Source organism: Trachemys scripta, chromosome 3 (genome assembly GCF_013100865.1).
Source record: "Trachemys scripta elegans isolate TJP31775 chromosome 3, CAS_Tse_1.0, whole genome shotgun sequence".
In the NCBI taxonomy this organism is placed as follows: domain Eukaryota; kingdom Metazoa; phylum Chordata; order Testudines; family Emydidae; genus Trachemys; species Trachemys scripta.
In genome coordinates, this window is record NC_048300.1 from 129,284,278 (window position 1) to 129,308,034 (window position 23,757).

At 35.9% G+C, this 23,757-nt stretch overlaps 1 protein-coding gene across 2 annotated transcripts in view; it reads left to right on the plus strand.

Moving 5' to 3' along the window:
• ASCC3 (activating signal cointegrator 1 complex subunit 3) overlaps nt 1-23,757 on the plus strand; it is a 480,033-nt gene that overhangs the window by 331,876 nt on the left and 124,400 nt on the right. For both annotated transcript variants that reach the window (XM_034765979.1, XM_034765980.1), the window contains 5 exons: nt 13,074-13,193; nt 16,853-17,017; nt 17,832-17,918; nt 18,731-18,907; nt 21,682-21,907. In XM_034765979.1, the coding sequence (XP_034621870.1) occupies nt 13,074-13,193; nt 16,853-17,017; nt 17,832-17,918; nt 18,731-18,907; nt 21,682-21,907 (775 nt within the window). The remainder of the gene's footprint in view (nt 1-13,073; nt 13,194-16,852; nt 17,018-17,831; nt 17,919-18,730; nt 18,908-21,681; nt 21,908-23,757) is intronic.

Below are 23,757 nucleotides of genomic sequence, written 5' to 3' on the forward strand. Positions count from 1 at the left end.
ATGAACAATAAGCAACACTTTGCACAGGCGCGTGGTAAGTATCACAATGCATTACAAGCACAGCAGAAAGTAATTATAGATATTACAAGTCAAAATATGGAGAGTCAACATAACAGATATAAGCCCTAGCTACAGAAGAACCTATAATCTTTTTTTATATTTTTACACAGAATTATTTTAGGAGAATCTGGATTTAATTAGCATAACTGGATTGTTCCAATGCTCTGTATAAAGTTTATTAATAAAGGCAAAGTATAAAAATATTTCCTTTTACTTTTCTACTGTTATACAGTTATATATAAACAAACTAACAAGAAATTTTCTAAAAAATAATAATTTTTTGGAAAAGTTATCCTTTATTTGTGAAAACTTTAATATTTAATTTATTGAACCTTGAGCTAGGAAGTGTAACTCGTATTCTGGTTTGACCTGTTCTTTCTCTTTGATATTAGTTTTACAGTAGTAATTGAAACAGATTTGTTACAAACAGCAAGTCATCAGTTTGCTTAAATTAAAATCTCAAATGAAAATCTATTTTCTTTGAAAATGTCATAGTTATTTTCAGACTACATTTTTCTTTAATCATAATAAAATATAACTTTTCAAAGGCTAGTCATTATAGTAACCAATTAAAAAATATTTTTTCTGGGACATTCAGAAATCTAAGTATGTATTCCAAATCAAGAAGGGTAAATCACTTTTCAAAAGCACTTTAAATTTCTTTACTTTTATTGGAAAAAAGTTTAAGTTATATTTAACTTAGATGCCCTTCAGTAACCTATTGAAACCTTGAAAGCCTTAATGACTTTATTAATGGATCACATTATGTCTTGATGTTTGGGTATATGTTTCACTCTTTTATCCATGTATTTCTTTGCTTTATTGTTTGTCATTACATTAGTCTTTGGTAATTGTTGTTTTGTGATTGGAGGGCCAAGTTATATAAAAAAGGAAAAAATATGAGTAATAGTTAAAAACCAAACATAAAGCTAAAACAGATGTAATAGTTTCTGAAAAGTGCAGGTACCACTTTTCATAGAAGTGTGAGGGTCAGGGTGAGCAAATGGCCAGATTTGGTGTCTCTCAGTTTTTGACATTTTGGGCTCTCTTGATTGAGACTCTCTTTTCAATCCCTGTTTGCAGGAAGAATCTCTGTCCAAGTAGATTTATACATCAGTGCAGCCCAGGGGATGGGTGTAGTTGGGGCTGCAGCACCTGCCTGAAAAGGCTTCAGCTACTTCAAGGAGCATTAGCCATAAAATACTATGGAAGGGTGAAAATGTTCATATGTGCTTCCCGTCCCTCTCCCACCCCGCCATACAATTTAAAAATATCTGGAAGTTTTGGAGTGTGCAAGGGTTCTGGACAAGAGCATCTCCTAGTGGTGCCCCCCAAGGAACCTGGTGAGGCTTGGGAGCAAAGGGAGAGAAAATCCCCTCCTCCCATTCACCCCAGAATAGGAGAGAGAGACAGGAGAGTTAGAAAAGGAAATGCCTGTGACCATCTGCTATTCCTCTTTCCCCAAAAATGAGGCAGAGCAAAGGGAGAACAACACTGGAGGGAGCTTGGTGGATCAGCTACTGTCCTGAGCACTGAGTTCCGTAGGCCTGCTGCTACAGAGCTGACAGCAGCCCTGCTGTGCTCTTCTCCGAATACACCTTTGATCTGCTTGGGGGAAGAAGAGGAGATAGGGCCTGTGAATCTCCCACCATTTTCCCCCAGACCAAGATTTCATAAAATCATAGAAGAATCGGGTTGGAAGAGACCTCAGGAGATCATCTAGTCCAACTCCCTGCTCAAAGCAGGACCAACACCAACTAAATCATCCCAGCCAGGGCTTTGTCAAGCCGGGTCTTAAAAACCTCTAAGGACAGAGATTCCACCACCTCCCTAGGAACCCATTCCAGTGCTTTCTCTCTTTCTCTCTCTCTCTCTTGATGAAAGACCAAAGTTAGTCAATAATATACTTTAATAAAAATTGAGGGTCAGGAAAAGAAAAGGGGGAAGTGAAGCTATAAATCTAATAGCTGTGGTAAAATAGAAATGAAACTCTGAAAAGAACATACTGTAGAACCTATCAAGTCTTTCTGCTGTGTAGGTAGATCAAGCATTTTTACTGATTATTTCTAACCCAGGCTTAAAGAGTAGGTCAATACTCTATGTCCATGCAAAAGAAATTTAAACAATATGTCTAATAGAATAATTTATGCCTCAGCTAACTTACATTCCAATAAATTGGGCAGGTAACATAATATCCAAAATAAAAAATTCAAGAAATACTGTACCTGCAAATAGCAGACTTAAAGTAAACTGAGCCATTTTGTCAAGAACTTTGTATCAGAAACAGCCCCTTGATAGATTTCTAACATGTCACATTGTGTTATTACCACATTTGTATTTATTTGACATAATTAGGTTTGTTGTATTGAAAACATCCTGTATGCATATCTGGAGGGACGTATTCACAGTGAAGCAAAAATTCCAAAACTTAATGCAAATGGAGATCTTCTCTATACAGGATTGACTGGAAATCTGTCACCTCAGCGCAAGTTGCAATGGAGTTTTTTCTTGACACCCGTTCATGAGTTGAGAAAACAGTACCTAACAATTTTGAGTTCTGTGCAAATAGATTTTCTCTATTTCTTTTGTATTTTGGGGTAAAAATTTCAAGTAAGTGAAGCTACTACGCTCCACTTTAAAATTGCAGTTACTATAATGATAGGGTTTATATCATAAAGTGATTTAGCTAATGTTGAAATTTTCAAAGCCAGCTAGGCCATAACAAATTATTAAGATAGTCAAGTTCATAAAATACTATGAGGAACTTCAGGAGGACTTAATCAAGGTAGCTGAATGGTCGACACGATGGCAGATGAAATCCAATGTTGATAAATACAATGTATTGCACAGTGGAGGGGAAATTTTGTAGTAATCATAAACCTTACAGGGTTCTAAATTAACTCTACTAATACAGGAAAGAGATCTGGGCATCATTGTGATCCACTCAGTTAATACTTACGCTCAATGTGCGGGTTTGGTTAAAAAGAGTATCCAAGATGCAAAAGGGATGGTATGGAGAACAATACAGGAAAAAAAAGTATAGTATTATAAAACTATATTAAAGATGCAGACTCATATGGAATATTGTGAACAATACAGATCACTCAAAAAGGATATTGCAGAATTAGAGTGGGGTTCAGAGAAGGCAAGGAGTGGGGAAAAACTCTCATATGAAGGCTAGAAAGATTGGGATTGTTTACCTTAGAAAAGAGATGAATAAGAGGAAACATGATAAAAATATGTATCAGATGTTCTCCCTGTTTCATAATTCAAGAAAAAAGAGATATTCAATGAAATTGAAAAATGGAAAACTAAAAACTTACAAAGGAAATACTTTTTCACACAACATGTATTTAGACTGTGGAATTCATTGTTGTATGATGTCATTGAGGCCAAGAACTTATAAAGATTCAAAGAGGAATTGGACAAGTGTATGAATAACAAGACCTGCTGTTAATACTAATGAAAAGAACAATGGAAGGAAGATAAAATCTCATGTTTCAGGGTTTAAACCAATCTCTAACTATTGGATCAGGATGAGACCTTAATCAATGGCAGATTACTACATAGCTGCTTCTTCTGCAGTTTCTTGTGCCTTCCTGTGAAGCATCTGGTACTATCCAGTGTCAGAGACATGATAGTGAATTAAATGGACCACAGGTCTGACCCAGTATGGCAATTCTTATATCTCTGTGCATTTTGATACACAATTTCCATTAAAATATACCCTCAGTTGGCTTTGAAAACCGCAGTCTAAACCTATACCTTAATCTTTGATTTAATTTAAAAAATACGGAGACATGGATCACTTCATATCCATAAGTTAAGGGGGTTTGAGTGTCCCACAGCACACTAAGGTTTAAGTGATTAAGCCAATTGGTAGTTGTGCAGAAAAGGCAAAATCCATGAAAGGAGACAGACCTGTTTTGTGCCTCTGTCAGAAGGAAAACAGTGCAAAATTAAATAGCTGTAGTATGGAACAGAAGATTGAGCCAACTAATAAAGGTCTTGAAAGTTTCCAACTCAAATACCCAGTTTTTGTGTCTAACTACTGCCCTTTGAACAAAAGTTGAAGAAAATCCTATCAATTAGCTGTCTTACCTTATAATATCTGAATACTACATGCCAATAAAAAGTTCAATTTAATAGGTATGGATAATCTTATGACTGAAAAACTAGGATTTTAGCCAAGATTTTTATATCTATTAAGCATATATTCATCTGTTTAACTATAAAACTTATTTTTAATAACTAATTAAGCTACTTGGGGTCTTTTCTGGGGTAGAGATAATAATATTAAAATAACAAAACATAAATTATATATGATTGAGAGGTTGGAAAGAGAACTTGGAGAAATTTCTGACAAAAACTTTTGGACAAGAGTCTTCTGATTTCTAGAAGAGTGATGGGTTCCCTCTAAGTGCTCTGTTTTCCTAGAAATTGCAGTAAATTACAAAATCAGAGTTACTGCAATTTTTTCTCATGAATGGCCTTAAAGCAGAGAAGTGTCCATCTTTATAGAGCCGTTTTAACACCAACATCGGGTTATAATGGTTATTGCGAAAAGGACATTATCCCCATTTGGAAACATGCCACAAGTTATTGCCAAAACCGCATCAAGTTTTCTTATGTAAGTGATAGCGATAACTTTCTATCTTTGTGATTTTTTAAAGAAACAGACAATTGTATTGCCTGTTTTTAAGCAAGTTTTCTGGTATGGACTTATCATAAAAGAGTAGCTGGTTGTGCATCTGTCTTTCTAGAATCTGTCTTTTTAATGTATGGGGAGCTATGTTAATGTATTTTTCCTATCTTGAAGCATTATGCAAAGACTTTATTAATGAAGCTTTGACTTTTTTCCACAACCAGCAATGGATGAGGTTTAATTAGGCCTCAACTCTCCTCATTTAACTTATCTGGGAATACTCGATAAGAAATTGTACAGGGCTTTTCTCAATCATTTCCACTTATTTGCAAGTGCCGCTGTCAACTCTCCTCTTTTCTAACCTGGTCCAAGCCTGTTGCTGGGACCCCTCCATCCGCCTCTCATAGGAGGGTTAAGAGGAACTGGGAGGGACAGAGGGGGTGGGTTGTCTCCCTGTTGTCTGACTTTAGGAGCTCCAACCTTCCTTTTCGCAGCTTCTTTAATGGATGACTTCTCCTAAATCCCCTTCCAACTGCTATTTATTAGGGAACTGTATTTTCTCTGTAACAAGTACTGCACTGGACACCTGATACCTGCTAAATTGTGACATCTTGGCTTAACCTCTTTACCTATCCCCACTGGATCCTTGACCTGTGGGCAAGGCAAAAAGCCCACCCCACCTCAGCCAATTTGGCATTGAGGGAAAAATTCTTTCCCAGCTCTGAAAGAAAAACAATGACTAGTGCAATGCCCACAGCAGATCATAAAAACACAGTCTTACTCTGATCCCATGGTTGGAGGGTGGGTGTTGCTGATCTCTGATTAATGAGAGAGAGGGTTCCTTCCAGACTGCATGGGATATAAATGCTTTCCTCTTGACCGTCCACTTCCTGTTCCCCCTTTGGTTCCACCCAGGTAAGTCCCGTGTAAGTCAAATTTAGAAGATATGCTTAAAGGAACCCCAAACTCTTTACTTCCTCCTGGCCAGACAAGACTTTCAGTTGCAATGAGCACCTTTGGAAAACTGAGGTGTGGAATTGGCTTAAAAAACTCATGTTTTCAAAAGCCTATATGAGAAATAATGTGAGAGTTCTTTGGCCCCTGGAGAAGTTCACAAAACTGTTACTTGGCGTAGCACAACATATAGGATATGCCACTTTAGCTCCTAATGCCAGTGTTAATATGACTGATGTTATGACTCATATATTCTAGTAGAGATAGTAATTACTGGTGGAGGTGAGGAAAAAGGTAGAAGATTGTAAATCACATTGACAGATGCATAGTTCTTCCAGGACAATCACTAATTAATGTATTGTACAGCTATGATATAAATCTTTAACTGTGATGGATGTAGGAGGATCTTTTTGATGGAATCTAATGAAGGTAATTGATAACACCATGCAAGTCTCTCCCCATCTTATTTTCTAGAGATACTATTTTTAGTTGATATAATTTTATAAAATTATATAGGAATTTTGATTTAAATACATAACACACTATTGCTAATTAGCACTTACGGAACAGAGCAATGTTAATTATAATTAGTTTTTTCCCTATTAAATCAAATGATGATTTTTTTTATTTTTATTTTTTGAATATAAAGCAGGCAGAACTTGTCCAGCTGAACTTTAAAATCTTAGATATGTGCTGGCAATTGGGACTGTTGCAGAATGAATGGGTGCCCTCCTACCCAGACTCCACACATGCACGCTTTATATATTTATTTATCAAAACATACAAATTAGAGCTCTAGCTGGTGATAAAGATTTTGGAATACATGCAGCCACCTCCAATGTGAAATAAAAACATATCCAGACATGGTAACTAAAATAATTCTTAGGCCGGTCAATGGTTCTGATCCAGTGGTTCTCAAACTGTGGGTCAGGACCCCAAAGTGGGTCGCAACCCCGTTTTAATGGGGTCACCTGGGATGGTGTTAGACTTGCTGGGGCCCAGGGCCAAAGCCAAAGCCCGACCCCCAAGTGGCAGGGCTCGGGCTTTAGCCCCCGACCTGGAGTTGTGCAGTAATTTTTGTTGTCAGAAGGGGGTCACGGTGCAATGAAGTTTGAGAACAATAACATATTAACTGGTGCCTGCTAGTGTCGACAACAGTAGAAGTTGCAAAATGATATCTGTTATAAAGCTGTTTTCACATTCATAATTTCCTAAATATTGGCTTTTTTAAATAAAATTTTACATGTTTAGTCTCAGCTGTAATTGATTTTCCTTTTTAATTCACACATGGATCAGTTAAATAATACATGTTTAATTAAAAAAAAAATCTAGCTGTACTCTAGTAAATAGAACTAATGAAGAAACACTGTGGGCCAGATCATCAACTGGTATAAAGAGAGTATTAGTGGCACCAGTTGTCCCATTAAGTTTGAAACTTTGTTTCAACATAATGTTCATTGGGGATTAGTGATTTTGCTTGGCAAGAGAACTTTTTTTTAACAATATTTTTTTTAATTGGAAAAATAATCACTTCTGAGAATCGCTGTTTGCCATCTACTAAGATTTTTAGAAGAGCCCTAGCCCTGTTGTGACTTCTCTTCATGTTCTTGGGCTGCTCAGAGGGCTTGGATTAACATAGGAGATGATGCTCACAACTCTGTTAGGACAATTTGTGTTAGAATAGTTTCACTGGAAAAACGTACAGCAAAATCCTGAAAGATTTCATAGGAAAATATTGGGTTTATGCCTTTTATTTGTTTCTTATGATGTATGAAGAAGGCCTGAAAGGGCGATTTAATTTTTTTTACTATTTTTCCCCCTTCCCAAAAAGTATTTATTTTTCCACTTTATTTTTACATTATAAATTCAGGTTTTCTCTGTCCTAGGACAAGTGGGGAACTAGTGAAATGATAGTATCACAAGCATTTATAATAATTCAGGAGGGAAGGGACCTTTAGTTAGAATGTCTAAAATTTTGGGGTTTGTTTCTTTTTCTTAATGTCTATTTAATTCCAGTGACTGACTAATATTTTGGAGAAGGAACATTTTATTAGAGCATCAACACTTTACCTCTTCAAATAAGGTATAATATCCCAAGATTCTTGTGCTTTTTCAGCAAAACCAAAGACCATACCTGATGTTGATATTTCCATGGTTAAAACAGAGCAAGCAGAAAACATATCCTTTTTCAGGGAGAGGAGGATTAATTTTTGCAGGCCTTCTTTATAGGGTAAAGAAAAGAAGGGCAAAAGTCCAATTTTTTTTAAACTTAATTTGCACTTTTAAAATCAGCTAGGTAAACATCTAGCTTCATATCAAGGATAGGTAAACATCATTTTAGGGACATTCTCATTTTTGTTTGCTGTTTTGCTGCATTCTAGAATATTTTGCAAATTCACAGTTTCCATTTTAAATGTTTGTTTCGTTCATTGCAAAGAGGAAGCTAGTGCCTACCATTTTTTATGATTTATTATATTCTAGCGTAACAACACCCAGAGACTCCAGTTAAATCAGGACTTCTTTGTGCTATGCATTGTACAAACACATAACAAATCAATGTACCAAGCTTCTGCTAACAGACTTGCTGCAGCTGTCTGTTGTTAAACAAATGTGCCGTTAGCATTGTTTTTGGAACCCTAACTTTTGCATTTTCTGGGTTTGTGATTTTAACTGTGATTATTTAATGTAGCATTATTATTTGTTTTTCTTCCATTTAATAATAAATTATCTACATTTCATTAGCTTAGACACCATCAAACAAAACTAATTACAGAAGACTTGGAAAGGTAAATATCATTCCATAGTACCAGCTGAGCTGATATGTATCCAAATGGGCACTTAATCCTCATGTAGAATAGTCACAAGGAAAAGGAGTATGTAAAAGCAAGACAGATGCGGGAGAAAGTGCTCTGTAATGTTGGAATAGTACTCATCTGGAGTAACTGCTAGGCACCAAAATATTTAAATTTTAAAAAATGGAGTGCAAGTATTTCATATTCCTAGTAAGACTAACATCCATAACAAAGTTAGCCTGTTTATGAAGAATTGTACATAATCTATAATATTGTGGCTGCAGATCTATAACAGAGAGGAATATGATAATATTTTACTAAATAGGCATTAAAATGTTCAGTAGCATAATTTAATGCCCTCAAACATGAATGAAATCCATCCTAGGCCCAAAGGTGGACGCAATGGAAATTCAAATGATCCTTAACAGTAACGAAATACCCAAATGGTACTATGTAAAAATGCTAAGGCTTTTTTACCCCTTGCAAAGACAATATTGTAGATCATACAGTTACCTTCAGTATGAAACGTAAAGCAATGCATTATAAAGTCAGAGAAGTTGGGGAGTAACTGAATCACATAATATATATACTTTAGTAGTTAATAAGACTGACCAGATCACAAAAAAATTTAGAGTATATGCTAAAATATAGTCATTTTAATTTTTATTACGCTAAGTTAAAAACTGGGAGTGAGAGGGGAGAAAGAAAATTGGCAAACTAGTGTATAAAGGAATATTTTGTATGCCAAATTCCCAAAATAATAAACAAGCATGACTGTCTTTTTGTTCTGTGTTTGTACAGCACCTAGCACAGTGGGGTCCTGGTCTAAGGCTGAGGCTCTTAGGTGCTACGATAATAAAAAAATAATACTGAATAATAAATATTGTGTTACTTAAATGGTTAAAAAAACTAAGAAGTTGTGATATGCTGCAACACTAAACCATTTAGAGTCTCTTAATTATTGGTCCACCTTATAAATAAGCAAAGAAGTAGAATGAAATTCTGAAAGTCTGATTTTTTTAAAAGACCAATGTATTGTAATGTAATTGTAATATTGTACTTTAAGGGCCAGATCCCTAGCTGGTGCATGTTAATGAAATTCCACTTGCTTCAGTGCAGCTAAATCAGCTGAGAATCTGTTGAGAAGTGTGCTAATGATTGTTTATGAACATTTTAGTGGAAGTAGCAATACTGTAGATTAACTGAAAATGCTGAAAAGCCAAAGTAAGGCATTGACAAGACCATGAAACAACGATTTTTTTATGGTATCTGATATGCAGGACATGATTTATCCTACTGTCATGACAAGGCAGGAAAGATTGGTGTTCGCTTGATTACAGAAAATCAATAGTAAGTCAAACTAGTTACAGTAGTCTATTGTTTTTCTAGATGGCAACCTGATCATTTATCTCTTTGAGTTCAGCAATAGTCATATACTTATTAGATCTTCACATATATACTGATTAGATATAAGCTTGGAAAGTTGTAGGAATCATCATAAGTAGCAGAATACATCTCCAATAGGCCAAAAACACTTTGGAGGAAAAAAATAAAATAAAATGCAAATGGGATACCATTACACTGAACAGTGGCACACCATCATCTGAGGTAGTGTGTTCAGTTTTGATCACCTCACATAGGCTGTGTCTACACTGGCTTTTTTCCCCTCAGAATCACCCAACTATTGACTGTTGCAGAAACAATGGGAGTGGTTTTGTAGAGCTGTCACCAGCATATTACCACCAGTTTTCAAATTCCTTTTAGATCAAGTCTAGAAGATATGGTGTCTTGAAGTCCTGATGGCCACCGACACCTTCTCTATACAAGAGTCTCCCCCATTGCTAACTCTGTAAAGCTGCACCAGTGCTAGCAAGATTCACAATTTGTTTTAGGGACAATGAGATGAGTGTCGACAAGCTATTTAGGAAGACTCTAACTGAGATAGAATAGGTCTAGAAAAGTTCAGCAGTGGTGGATCTTACATTTCAGAGAAAATGACCAAGCCTAAGGTTATTTAGCATGGAAGAGTGAAGAATTAAAGAAAATTTGATTCTGATAGGATATATTCAGCTTTTCTTTTTTATCTCTAGCAAAGAGACTATGTTTAAAAGATAGCGAATTGATAGGTTGTCTTTATTTGATCTTTGTACAGAGGATTCAAAGAAATGATAAGAAAAATAGTTCTTACTATATTTACAAAATAAAAACCTACTATATTCCTGAACTTAGAGTGCTTCTATAGTTCATAGCCCTCTTCAGTGTGTCTTTGCCTTTTACTCAAGTTCTTTACCTTTACTGAAGAATGATACAGCTCCCTTCTCTTTATTGGGGTAGGACAGTTTCTCATTTTATAGATCATTTGTTTCATAATTACTCTTAAGTGTTTGCAGTAGAAAGTACTTTGTTGTTAGCCTATGTTGACCTTATCCAGCAATCCACAGGAACTTTAGGTGGTCACTAGATGGCAGCAAATATTCAGAAGTAGCTTTTTTCTCCATATGACATTCAGTGAGTACAGTACTTAAAAAAATGATGAGCATTAATAGGTTTTAAAGCCTTACAAACATTTATAGATTTCATCTGCAACCCATCTATACTACACATTCTTACTATCTTCCTCCTTTTCTTTGCTTTTAACTATGGAAATATTTAATTTTGAACAAATCTAAATGCAAAATGAGTAATTAAAATGAATGAGGCAGAAACAGTGGTTTGTTTTTGACTCGCGTCAGACTTTGCTATCTTCCAGAATAAGAGCTTTATACCTTGATGATTCGAAATTAGATATTTTCAGGAGGGGTTATGTAATATTGAAAGATGTCATTATGCTACTTCAGGTTATGTACCGGAAAGGGGTTTATTGAGTCATGGGGAGAAATCAAATGCACAAATTAGTTTGGGTAGCAAATTGATGATAAGCTTATGCACTAGATAAGATGTCTTCCCTCCCTTTCAACTGAGTTAAAGTAGCTTAGGATAATTGTGCATTCTTAACCCATTCAGTGTCCCATGAATATCTGCATTTATCAAAATATTACTTATTTGGTGTCCATTTCTATCCTACTGGGAAACAAGCCAGTCTTATGAAGCATAGCCTTAGCTGAGATTTAAGTATGAACATTCATTATTGAAGTCAAAAGGGGTTACTCCAGATTTAAACTGGTTTAACTAACAGTAGATTTGGGGTGTCAATATTATTTTTAGTGTAAGGTTGGGCTTTTTGTTTGTTTTCTATTTCATAACAATGAATTTCCCTATTATTAACAAAGACCTGTAGATCTGAGAATTAGAAATTGCTTACCATTGTGTGTGCTTTTTTTTTTCCAAGTAATTGAATGGATTTATTTGAGAGACAGACCATAAAAGAAAATTGATCTTTTAACATTAGTCATTGTTAAGGAGTTTGCCAAACAATATGGAGAGAAACAAAGCAAAAGAGTATATATTGTTTGAGTAGTATAATGGAAATCTTGAATTCCCGCAGCCAAGTAATATTAACATGTTAGAATAAAAACAAAAATAATTGTCTTTTGTGACTAGAACTGATAGAGAATAGAACTGAAGTTGCCTTTTTAAAAATGTAAATATGTAATGTGTCAATACTTTACTAACTTACAAAAAGATTCCTGAGTGAGATATTGTTTCAGTATGGTTGCATTAGTAGTCTACAGAAATATATAAAATCACCCACTCAACTTTCAGTTGCATTCTGATATTACAGCTGTGTGCTAAAGGCAGGAGTAGCCCTAGCCATTTTGCTGGCTAGGATGAAAAATGTTTTTGCAATCTCTCTTCCCTCCACACTGGTGACCGAGCCAAAAAAATAAATAAATAAGCTGGCCAATCAGCGGAGCAAAAAATAACAATAATAAAATAAAGGCTGGCCGGTCATAGCGAAGCAAAACAAAACAAAACACCCAGCGGTACGGCACCCCCAGAAGTTACCACCCGGGGTGAGCGCCTTTCTCACTCGCCCCTACAACTGGCCCTGGCTAGATACCATGTGTATGTGAATCTTCAAAGATAAAAGGCAGGTGAAACCTATTTTTAAAGTGATGACAATATATGGAGACATGGTAAAAAGCCCGGTGTGCCAATTTGAAAAATATCTATAGTCATCTTATTTCCACAATTTCAGGACATTTTCCCTTACAATATGGCTTCTTAAACACATATGAGGATATAATTGAAACATTTTCTATTTAAGTCAGGCTGCAAACATCTCACTTAAACTCAGACAGGAAGGTAAGTTTACATGGTTTTAAAGGTTTAAAATATGAATCTTGTTCATAGAAGAATTACAAATTCTTGTAGTAGAAGCCTGTATTGCGTGATCTTTTCTACTGTTTATAATTTTTACATTAAAAGATCATTTAGGTGCTCAAGTATCTGAAATCTACTGTGAAAAAAGGTATCATGGTTATTCATGCTTTAGAAATGCAGATATATAGGTGGTTCAGAAGAGATTGTTATGATTATTATTTTAGTATATTTAAAATGGAAAACTACGGACACTTTCTCTAATCTAGTGCTAATGGTCTGAATTCAGTATATTATGAACTTAATGCTTGTGTTTTCCTCTAATATGAAAGTTCAATTTTTGTCTCTCTTCCTCCTTACAGGTTGCTCTTGGAACAGTAACTAATGTGGAGGAAGCAGTAAAGTGGATAAGTTACACTTATCTTTATGTACGGATGAGAGCAAATCCATTAGTATATGGCATCAGTCACAAGGCTTATCAGGTAGAAAATGCATTTAAAAAAAAATCTAACCCGCTTTCTGGTTCTGTAATCCTTTCCTGATGTGAGGATAAATATTTGCTATTTCTGCTTTACCTGACATCAGCAATTCTTTAAGTGTTTGAATGGGAGAAGATATTTTCTATAGCAGAGAGTTATTGTTTTTTTAAATAGTAAGTGAAAAGGTCCCTTCTGAGTTGTCCTGTCGAACGCTTTTACCCACTATCCTACAAAATACGTTTTCAATGGCCAAATTAACCATCAACGCATAGCACTCGTTCTTATCAAAACAGCTATCATGCTTTAGTCACTGTCAGCATTTCAGTAGTGAAAGTCAGATATGAGTTATACCGTCAAGGTTCTTGAAGCCATAGCTCTGATCTACACACGTTTTGTCCTATGTCAAGTATTTGTTTTAGAAGATCTCACGACTTGCAGTATCATAAATTATTAGACAGCATATTTGTTAATTTAACAGGTTAATAAAATCAATCATTCAGTCATATTTGAAGTCTTTTTCTTCTTGGGATACAGTCATTTAAAGAGTTTTATTCCTTTGATGTTGTTTTTAGATATTATTTTGTGTATTGGAATAAATCAGAACACAGATATATTTTTTTTCATAGTGGAATTCCTTATTTTTACTTTTTGGTGTGTTTCATAGTTTACAGGAAATGTAAATACCTATTTTTCTTTAACACTGCTGTATATGCTTCTATATGTAGAGCCTTCAACAATAGTAATTTGATAGTCAGGAGAAGAACATAAACTGGTAGGAGGAAAAAACGAAGGAAATATTTCTCTGGAAGATTTTTTTTTTTTTTTATGACAACTGTTTGAAACTGCTTCGACGTTTTGGGGGTAGGCATAGTCCTGTTGGATGTAGTTTAGTGGTCAGAGTGCAGATGAGATGATCAAAGGTTCATGATAAATGTAATTTGTTTCATGTCTCCACAATTTGTTGCATGGCTTCATAGTTTTTCACATGACTATCAACACTCAGGTTTTGAGTATCTACAACGTTCCTAGCAGTATGCCAGTGTCAGGTTTCAGGTCCAATATCTTTGTCCTTTGGGTCTGGAAGTGGGATTTAAACCATAGGGAAAGTGGGTAAGAATTCCATAGTTCTCAATATATTATAGTGAGGTGTAGTTTAAATATTTTATGGGCACTCACTCAGTTAGAATGGCTTTCTGAGTTCAGTCATCCCAAATGCATATTAATAAAACTCTTTTACTACATTATAATGTATTTGTATATGGTTAGCCAAACTCACATAGCCAGGTAAATGAAAAGCATAATCTATTCTAAGGTATCATCAAATACTAGATCTAGCTGGGGCTCAACAGTGGGAGTTTTGACATATCCTAGCTCTGTAGAATTCCTTCGCACTCAAAGACCCATGTCTCTGGCAAGCAGTACTGAGTTCTGTGGCAAATTATTAATTGATTTAAGCATGTTGAATAATTAATGTAAATATGTTTGGTAACACTGAATGATAACACTAACACACAATTAACTGGAATAATTTTTAAAATAAAACTAACAAAAATATGTTTGTGACATTCCTCAGCCAGACAAGCAAGTGCCAATCCTGAAGGTCCACCAGTGCTCTGCCATTCCTGCAGCTATCTCCTTCGCTGCCACATCCTGTACTGAATCATTTTGAAGTGGCCTTTGCTACCTTGCGTTAAGATAGAAACAAGATATACCTATTAGAGGTGTTGTTTATTAGTGCCTTTGAATAGCAGAGAGCAAGTAGGCCTGCAGACATAGATATTCTCTTCTTTCTTGGAAGCATCTGATATATGTTTTTGTATTGTCGTGTTATGTTATACCGAGTGCAGGGCAGTTGTGCAGTTTCAGGTGCAGCATAGCTATAGTTTTATGAGTTATGCAATTCCTTTTCCTCCCCATCCAGTTGTAAGTGTTTAATTTTCATAATCGGTATACACTTATTTCTTAATAATCTTGTGATTTGCCAGTTTATATATCCATATTGGCCAGCCATTATTAGCCAGTCTAGCCATTTAGAGTGCATTGATTTGCATAATCACTTTTGGTCAGATTGTCCCCAGATATATAGTGGGTATGGGTGTGTACAAAAAACCTTCTCTCTTCCCCCCTGCCCTTTATGTCCTGTGTAAGAGCAACATAGTATTGCAGTCCCTACTCCCATGAGGTCTCTCAGTACCACAAAAGGTGCAGGAAGGAGGCAAGGCAAGGCCAGGCTTCACACTGCCCCACAACCCCAAGGAGCAGGCCTTGCTCCCCAAAGGGGTGTAGCAGCTCTGGATGTAAACCAGGAAGTCCAGAATGTGTCTCAGTGCTCTCCCTGGGGTAATGCTTTTCCACACCCAGCCTTACTTGGGGCTGTGTCTAATAGTCATGATCTAGACATGTTCAATCAGTAACCATTCAGTAAATGTGCTAACCTCTCATCTTTGTTCCTTTGATCAGCAACTTTTTTCAAAAATTCAAACTATTTGCTAGTAGCAGTGATGATGTCTGAGCTTCTCCTTCCCTCTTGCTGAAGCAGAAAGACTCAAAAAACTACATTATAAAGAGAGTAGGAAAGAAGCAAAGAAAATTAGGTTGTCATACCACTGAAAAAGAAATACTATTTTTTGTTGTTAGTTTGTTTTATTTGAAGGGAATTTTTTAAGGTAAACCCTTTGACTTTTTCCTTCCTTCAATCCCTCTCCTCTACCATCTTTCACCCCTTGCTTCTCCTTCCATGGGTCAGCAAAGCTTTTTGTCCTCTTAACTTCTATATGATGGTGTTTATAATGCTTCTAAATTTTAGAGAATCCCAGTCTCTTCCCTTTTGAGTCAGCTTAGGAAAACTGTAAATAAAAATGTATATCAGTTATTCTGAAGGAAAGACCTTCCTTCTTAGGAATATGGGGAAATAACGAAGAGGATGAATTATATAACCAATTAAAGTGTTTCTAAAATAACATCCTTTTCAACAGTTTGTTGACAGCCCACATTTGGACTTTGTGATTTTTTTTTTCTCTTTCATTTCGGTTTTTAATATTTCATTAAAAATATCAATATAAGAAGAAACTGAGCTTTCTTCTGATTAGGGCCTTGATCCTGCAAACTTACACACATGCTTAACTTTATGTACATGAATAGTCCAGACCTATTCAGTCTCTTGTAGTGGTATCTGAGCAGTTGCAGGTGCTTGGGAGCTGAAATTGTCTGATTTGGTAAGGGTCATTCTAGGCAGGATCTCTATTGTTGAAGTCCTTCAGGATTCCTAACTATAGAGAGACAATAATGAAGACTCTACAGAGGCACAGCAAGCAGGGGCAACCAGTGCTGGATACCCAGCTATGGGCCAGCAAGTCAGCCAAAGCTATATTTTAGTAATAAATACAGGAACACCCTCATTGGTCTTTCACTGCTATAACTGTCCAGGGCCAAGTAACTTCATTTTCTCATTTTTATTCACGTTTGGTATGTGTAGCAACTTTTTGTGGACTTAGTGTCAGTATAACTGGTGGTAATGAGGACTGAACTAATTCTTGGTGTGATAATCATGGCCTTATTTTATTTGTTTTGCAACTATATTTTGTTTCTGACTTCTAGAAAACCTGAATTATCTCAGTGAAATGCCTCATTTGTCACTTTTGTATTTTGTGCATGGTCTCTAGATGGATCCGGGGCTAGAGAAGCACAGAGAACAACTGGTGATTGAAGTTGGCAGAAAGCTAGACAAAGCCCGCATGATTCGTTTTGAAGAGAGAACTGGATTTTTTTCTTCAACAGATTTAGGCAGAATTGCCAGCCACTATTATATTAAGTATAATACTATTGAGGTACAATAACTTGTTCTACTTCTGGTATACTTCTCTCTTTTTAACCCTTTATATAAAATGGTCATGAGAAGATTTTATAGGACATGTAGCCAATTTAACACTGATATCTTTTTCAAATCATGGTTACTAAAAGAAACTATCTAAGCATATGGCAATAGTGAAAGCATTGTTTTGGTCACATTTGGTTTTGGTTGATGATTTCCACATTCTCTGCCCCTTCCTAAGACTTAGATATCTTATCACCTGTATATCCATTTGCAGGAAATAGAACTTGCATGCACAGAGCCCACTAACAGAAATTTTTCTGTGGGTGAAAAGGCTATCCCCATGTCATTCAGGTGATAGAATTTATCTGTGCAGTACAGGCAAGAGTGCACTGAAGCGTGTGTAGATGTGCATATCTGCCCAAAACTGTTTCTGCTCCATTGGAGACTGGGAGCTGAAAATCTGTCGCATCATCCTTTAATTAGACGTATTAACGTACACATTCAGATATAGTGTGGACAATATTTTCAAAAGTGACTATGGATTTTAGTTGCCTCCATTTTTGGGTCCCCAACTTGAGACAACTTAAAAGCAGCTGTTTTTTTAGAAAGTGCAGAAAAGGCCCTCTGAACATTTGGTCCTCTTCAAGTTGTCTGAAGCTGGGTATCCAATAACTGAGGCACATGCTTACTTTTAAAAATCTTAGAGACTCTCTTCTTTGAGTTGTTACTGAGAGCAGAATTGTCTTTAATTTTAAGTTGGTAGGTCAAAATCGTTGTTTTTACATTTTTATTTTTAACAGTAAATCAAATCATTTTATTTTTGATAGACTTTCAATGAACATTTTGATGCTCACAAAACAGAAGGTGATATTCTTGCTATAGTATCTAAGGCAGAAGAATTTGAACAGATCAAGGTAAGATTGCATCACTTCATCCAGAAGGACACTTTTAATGGAAGTAGACCCTAATCCACAGTATCGGGTCCATAAAATGCATGACCAGTGGTTGGAGAATGAGTAGGGCTTTTAACCCTCCTCTCTGAGTCCTCTGGATGTAAAGTAGTCAGGGCCTGATGGAAATGGCCCCCAACTGGTTCCCTGTAAGGGCCAAACCTTACATAAATAAGTTTAATGTCAGTTTCAGTAGATTTATGGTGTGTTTTGCATTCTCATCAGTGAGAATGTAAAATGCAATGCATTATTCAAACTGTAGATATGAATATTTCTTTACTTGTATTAAGACTTAATCTTATTAACAGTGAAAACTCTAATATCATGAATCATAGTACTTTACAGTTTTGATCTAAGAATATATTATGCCACATGCAAACTATATGACTATAATGAATGCATTTAATGTTAATTCAAATTTGCCCTAATCCAGATGGACAGAGGTTTTACTCTGGTCAAATAAAAAATGAAATCTCATCAGATGGAGGATGGTAGGGTCAGAAGATTCAATTTTTGTGGCATATCAAATTTTTGTGTGTCAATGGCAACCTTAATAGATGGTGATGAATAATAAAATGTAATTGTGTCACTATTAAGATAGTTTCAATTAAGTTCTATTAGCTGCAGTCTGGAAGACTTGGTTTTTTATTATTATTATTTTGTGTAAAACTAGACTCCATTTAAAATAATGTTTCTAAGAGAATGGAAATTTAATTTAGTGTGAAAGTTTTTACCAAGTTACTCCAACCTCTTCAAACCTATTACTTGTGTTTTAGGTAAGAGAAGAAGAAATAGAGGAACTGGATGCCTTACTGAACAATTTCTGTGAACTTTCTGCTCCTGGAGGTGTGGAGAACAGTTATGGGAAGATAAATATCCTCCTTCAAACATATATTAGCCGAGGAGAGATTGATAGTTTCTCCCTTATTTCAGACTCTGCATATGTTGCACAGGTAAAAAAAATATATATATATAAAATCTATTCATTTGTCTTTCTTCACATCTTTCATTTACCCAGATGTATGGATAGCTATGTGGGCCCAGATTTTGAAATGTATTTGCACATATGATTTGAAAATCTGAGCACGAGCTTTTAAGATTTCAACACAGAATATTTTTGATTTAGTGGGAAATAATTGCTAAGTGTTAATTTAGGAGGCCAGGTTGTACTTTTTTAGTTCAGTTTGAATTAGTTTTCCAGTATAGTAGCCATGAACTGTTGTTTATTCAGCTTTCATAGTTTAAATTGCAATTGCATACAAGATGTTAGCCTTAAACCTTAATGTTTCCTAAATTTACAAAGAAGTTTAAATGTATTTAACTTTTTTGCATTCTGATTTTATGTTTGTTTTGCAAAGCATTATAAAATTGGTTTACACCAGAATATGTGCTATTAATATTGGTCTTACAAATCTTAAGTAGGCTGCATGGGGTTTGCACCAAAATACAGATGCTCCCCCAGTTACGCAAACCCAACTTACGGAAATCCGCACTTACGGAAAAAGTTCTGTAAGTTCCATAAGCGCTTTTTTTTTTTTTTTTTTTTTTGCGTAATTGCCAGGTATATGTTCCCGATTTATGGAAAATTAGACTTACGCAAGGCGTTCTGTTCCATCCCTTGCGTAAGTCGGGAAGCGTCTGTATGTGCTATTAATATTGGTCTTACAAATCTTGATCTTGCAGAGTGGCAAAACATAACTTCAAGCTGGTTGTGCATTGTGACTGGTAGTGTTTGGACTTAAAATTTAAGAAACCTGAAAGGGGATACCAAACTTTATGGAAAACCTCTCCACAGTTGTGGGAGGTTGACTCCCACACGGTAATGGCAGATCAGTCCATACTCTTGATTGATGGCTCAGTTTAACACCCCAAACGGTCATCAACTTGATGGGATGTTTAGTCATCGCATGGATACAACGGTACTGGAAATCTATGGAATATTGCTGCTTCTTCACAAGTCTAGGGTCCATCCCAGCAAGTCAGGTGGCCACTTGAAATTCCCCTTAAGAAGGCATCTGTTTACTGGCTTGAGCCCCCTAAAAGAGGCAAATGACATAATGCACAGCTTATAACAATTCCATATGTCAACCAATATTAAATGTATGTAGTGGGTTATAAGGTTGTGGCTTTGGGACAATTTAGGAGTATTTCTGTCTCTTCATTAATAAGCAGCAGCATAGTATGTTCTGACATTGTGCTGTCACATCCTGCCAAACCATTTTAAGCTAGCTGGAGGATTCTCTGCTACTTGAAGTCTTTAAACCACAGGATTTGGGGACTTCAACAGCAGAGTCAAGGGAAAGGGGTTGGGACGGCTTTTGTGGCCTGCATCATGCGGGAGGTCAGACTAGATGATCATAATGGTCCCTTCTGACCTTAAAGTCTATGAGTCTATCAGAGATAATAAAAATTGTATTTAAATGATATTAAGGATGAGAGTGAAACATTTAAAAGCATAGATATTCTGAGTTAAGATCATCATGCCATCTTAGGTTATTTCCTTGTGTTCAGGTTGTATAGCGCACATGGGCTTGCTGAGATCATTATACATATCATAAAGATTGTGATACGTGCACAACAAGATCATTTTAAGAGAGGTCTCTCAATTTCAGTTTATAGCTTTTATTTGTCTCTCTCAACTGTAGCATTTTAAAGGAGGTGGTGGGGTCCCGTACTCAGGTGCTCAATTTATAAATGTATGTGATAATTTACATGGGGACATGAGTAGTAGTGCTTAGAATCACAATTTTAAAATTGCAGTTCTACTCCAAAAGATGACTATTTAAAAAAAAAATTGTTCCTTCTACCTCAATAGAAGAGTTGTAGCTGCGTTCTTTAGTGACAAAATATTTTTAGTACCTTTTTTTTTTTAAACTCCTGTTAGCATTGCAGAGCCAGCACAGAGTGAATGCTGTTCTGCTCAGTGAATCATCAACAGAACTGATAGCAAATTTCTCACTATAAAGTGAGATTCTTCCCTCAGTTATATCTAAGCAATCCCACTGAAAACAATGGGCTTCCATGGATGTGTAATTGGACAGAAATGGGCCGGCAGAATATTTGTCATTGCCATGTTAGATGAGTATGGGATGGATAAATCATTTTTTATGTAAAGTCTACGAAAAATTAATCTTGATGTTCAGATTCTAAATTAAGTTTGTAAGGAATTTAAATAAGAAGAAAGCAAACATTTTTGTAAACTAAGTAAATGTGCTTGAGAAGTCATTGAGAGACAGTGAGCAAAACCCCTGAGTGCTGGTGTAACGATGATCAAAACCAAGGACAGGAATCCTGCAGCAGACCTAGCAATTGAACCTACTTCTCCTGACTACCAGACTTGGACTTTAACCACAAGACCATGTTTTCCCTCAACATGAATATCCAATTTTAAATTTTTGAGCACGGTCAGGGTTATTGTATCAAGAAAAAAATATTACTATCAAAAATTGTTTCTGTTCACTACAACAGTATAGCTTTAATTGTTTAATTTGTATTTACTGTCATCATCCCATTAAGTACTGATGAAGCAGTTTTAAAAGATGCAATTAATCATTAGGTAGAAACTGAAAAATAATTTTTTCAAGAATATTTTAGCTAAAACTTAACAATAAAATATATATGTTGGAGGGAGTCTGATAGGAAAAAACATACTATACATGCTGTATCCAATAAGAAATGTTTGATCTGAATCTAATATTTTTCTTCATCTTGATGTTTCACTCTGTAGAATGCAGCTCGTATTGTTCGTGCCCTTTTTGAGGTTGCTCTTAGGAAACGATGGCCTGCAATGACGTACCGGCTACTGAACCTCAGCAAAGTCATTGACAAGCGGCTGTGGGGCTGGGCCAACCCTTTGCGACAGTTCTCAGTGCTGCCACCATCAGTCCTCACAAAGCTGGAGGAGAAGAATCTCTCTGTAGATAAGATGAAGGACATGAGGAAAGATGAAATAGGTAAAAAAACATAATAAGCAATGTTCTCTTTAAACGTTGGGCTCTATGTTCTCCTCTTTACATTGAACAGGAACTTTCTATTAATCCTATTGATTTTTGATAGTTGACAAATCAGGTCCTTCATTACTTGCAACTTGAATACTGTTTATGTGAAAAAGAATGAAAGTGGGGAATTATAACAAAGGACGCTACCAATAAGTGGTTCATGCCTGCTTCTGAATGATCAAATTCATTTTCATTTAACCTGAGGAGTTCATTGCCACAAGATTATCATTCCAGCCAAGAGCTTAGTGGAGTTTAATAAAGGATTTGATATATATCAGTAATGAGAACTTCCACAATTACATTTATAGGAATAAAAACAGTATTAGAAGGTGTATATAAATGCTTATGCATTAGCTAGCCACCAACTGATGGGGTCGGGGGAGAGAGTTAAGAAGAAATTTTCTTTATTTTGAATACTTTTTAACTTCTTACCCTTACTTTGGAGGGATATTTTAGATCCTGGACTTCAGTCTGCATTTTCAGGCCTCTGGTCCAAGGTGATACTTTTCACAGCATTTTTGTTATACAATAATCAGGGTTGGACTACTTTCAACTCTGTCTGTTACAAAAAATGTAGACTGGAATTTTCAAATAGTTCCCAAACGTACAGTGAAAATAGACATTCAGCATCTTTTCAATCTTGGACTGGCTTGACTCAACAACCAGAGATGACCTGCATACCTAACTTGGCAGCAATCTGCAAGTGTTCAGATCACTTCCAAGATAAGGCTCCAATCCCACAAATACTTATGGCACTTGACTCATCTGAGTAGTCCCAAAGTTAAGCACCATGCCTAAGTGTATGCAGGATATGGGCCTATGTTTTTATTTTCAAAGTTAAATCAGGTGCTTAAAAGAAATCTCCAAAGGTTTTGTATCATCCCTAAATATAGTATCTATGTATGTGTGTGTATTCTGTGGCTTTTCAGATCAGCATCTGTACCTTATGTACTATAATAAATCAATTTGTACTTTCACAGTATTATGTCAATGCTTAATACTAGTATAATATGGCAGTGAATGGCCCTGCACTTTTCCTTTTTAAAGAAAGCTGCCCTATGATTTTTCTGGAACATATAGGATGTTGGATTAGAAGACATGGAAAGAGTTTCACTCCCCTCAATTTCAAGTGAATGGCACTTACCATTGAATTCTGAATTTAGATACGTTTCTACATGTATATAGAATATGCATATTTATATTTTAAATGGACTACTTTTCGTATGCAAGCAGATGGAGTTTAGTATTTGAACATGGCAATAGATTATTAGTGATTAGATACTGTGGTAATGGGTGTCCGATAGCCCTATAAATGCCTAGGAAAAATACAAAGTGCATCCCTGAGAGCTGTTACTTGTTTAATGTCCTTCTCCCTATCTGCTTTCTTTCTGTCTGTCTCCCTCCCTCCCTTCCTCCCTCCAAGACACTGGAGAGAGAGGGAAAGCGTTTGCTGGCCTGCCAGCCATCCTTTTTCTTAATTTAGAATTCAGTGCCACATTGAAATATGGAAAGAGAGCATTTTCAGGCTGGTAGCTTGTTTTCAGCACCTCTCCCTATTAGTTTCAATATGAGCCCTCACACCCCTTCTAAGTAGCATGGTGACTTGAAATAAAAAAAGAGAGGAGTTGGCTGGCAGGGAAAGCCTTCCAGCATCCCTATTCTAATGGGAGATAGAGAAAGACTTCAGATAGGTGCGGGCTTTCAATTTGAAGGCACCTAGAGGATAATAGGGTAATAAGAGAGAGCCAGCATAGATTTGTCAAAACAAATCATGACAATCCAACCTTATTTCCTTTGACAGGATT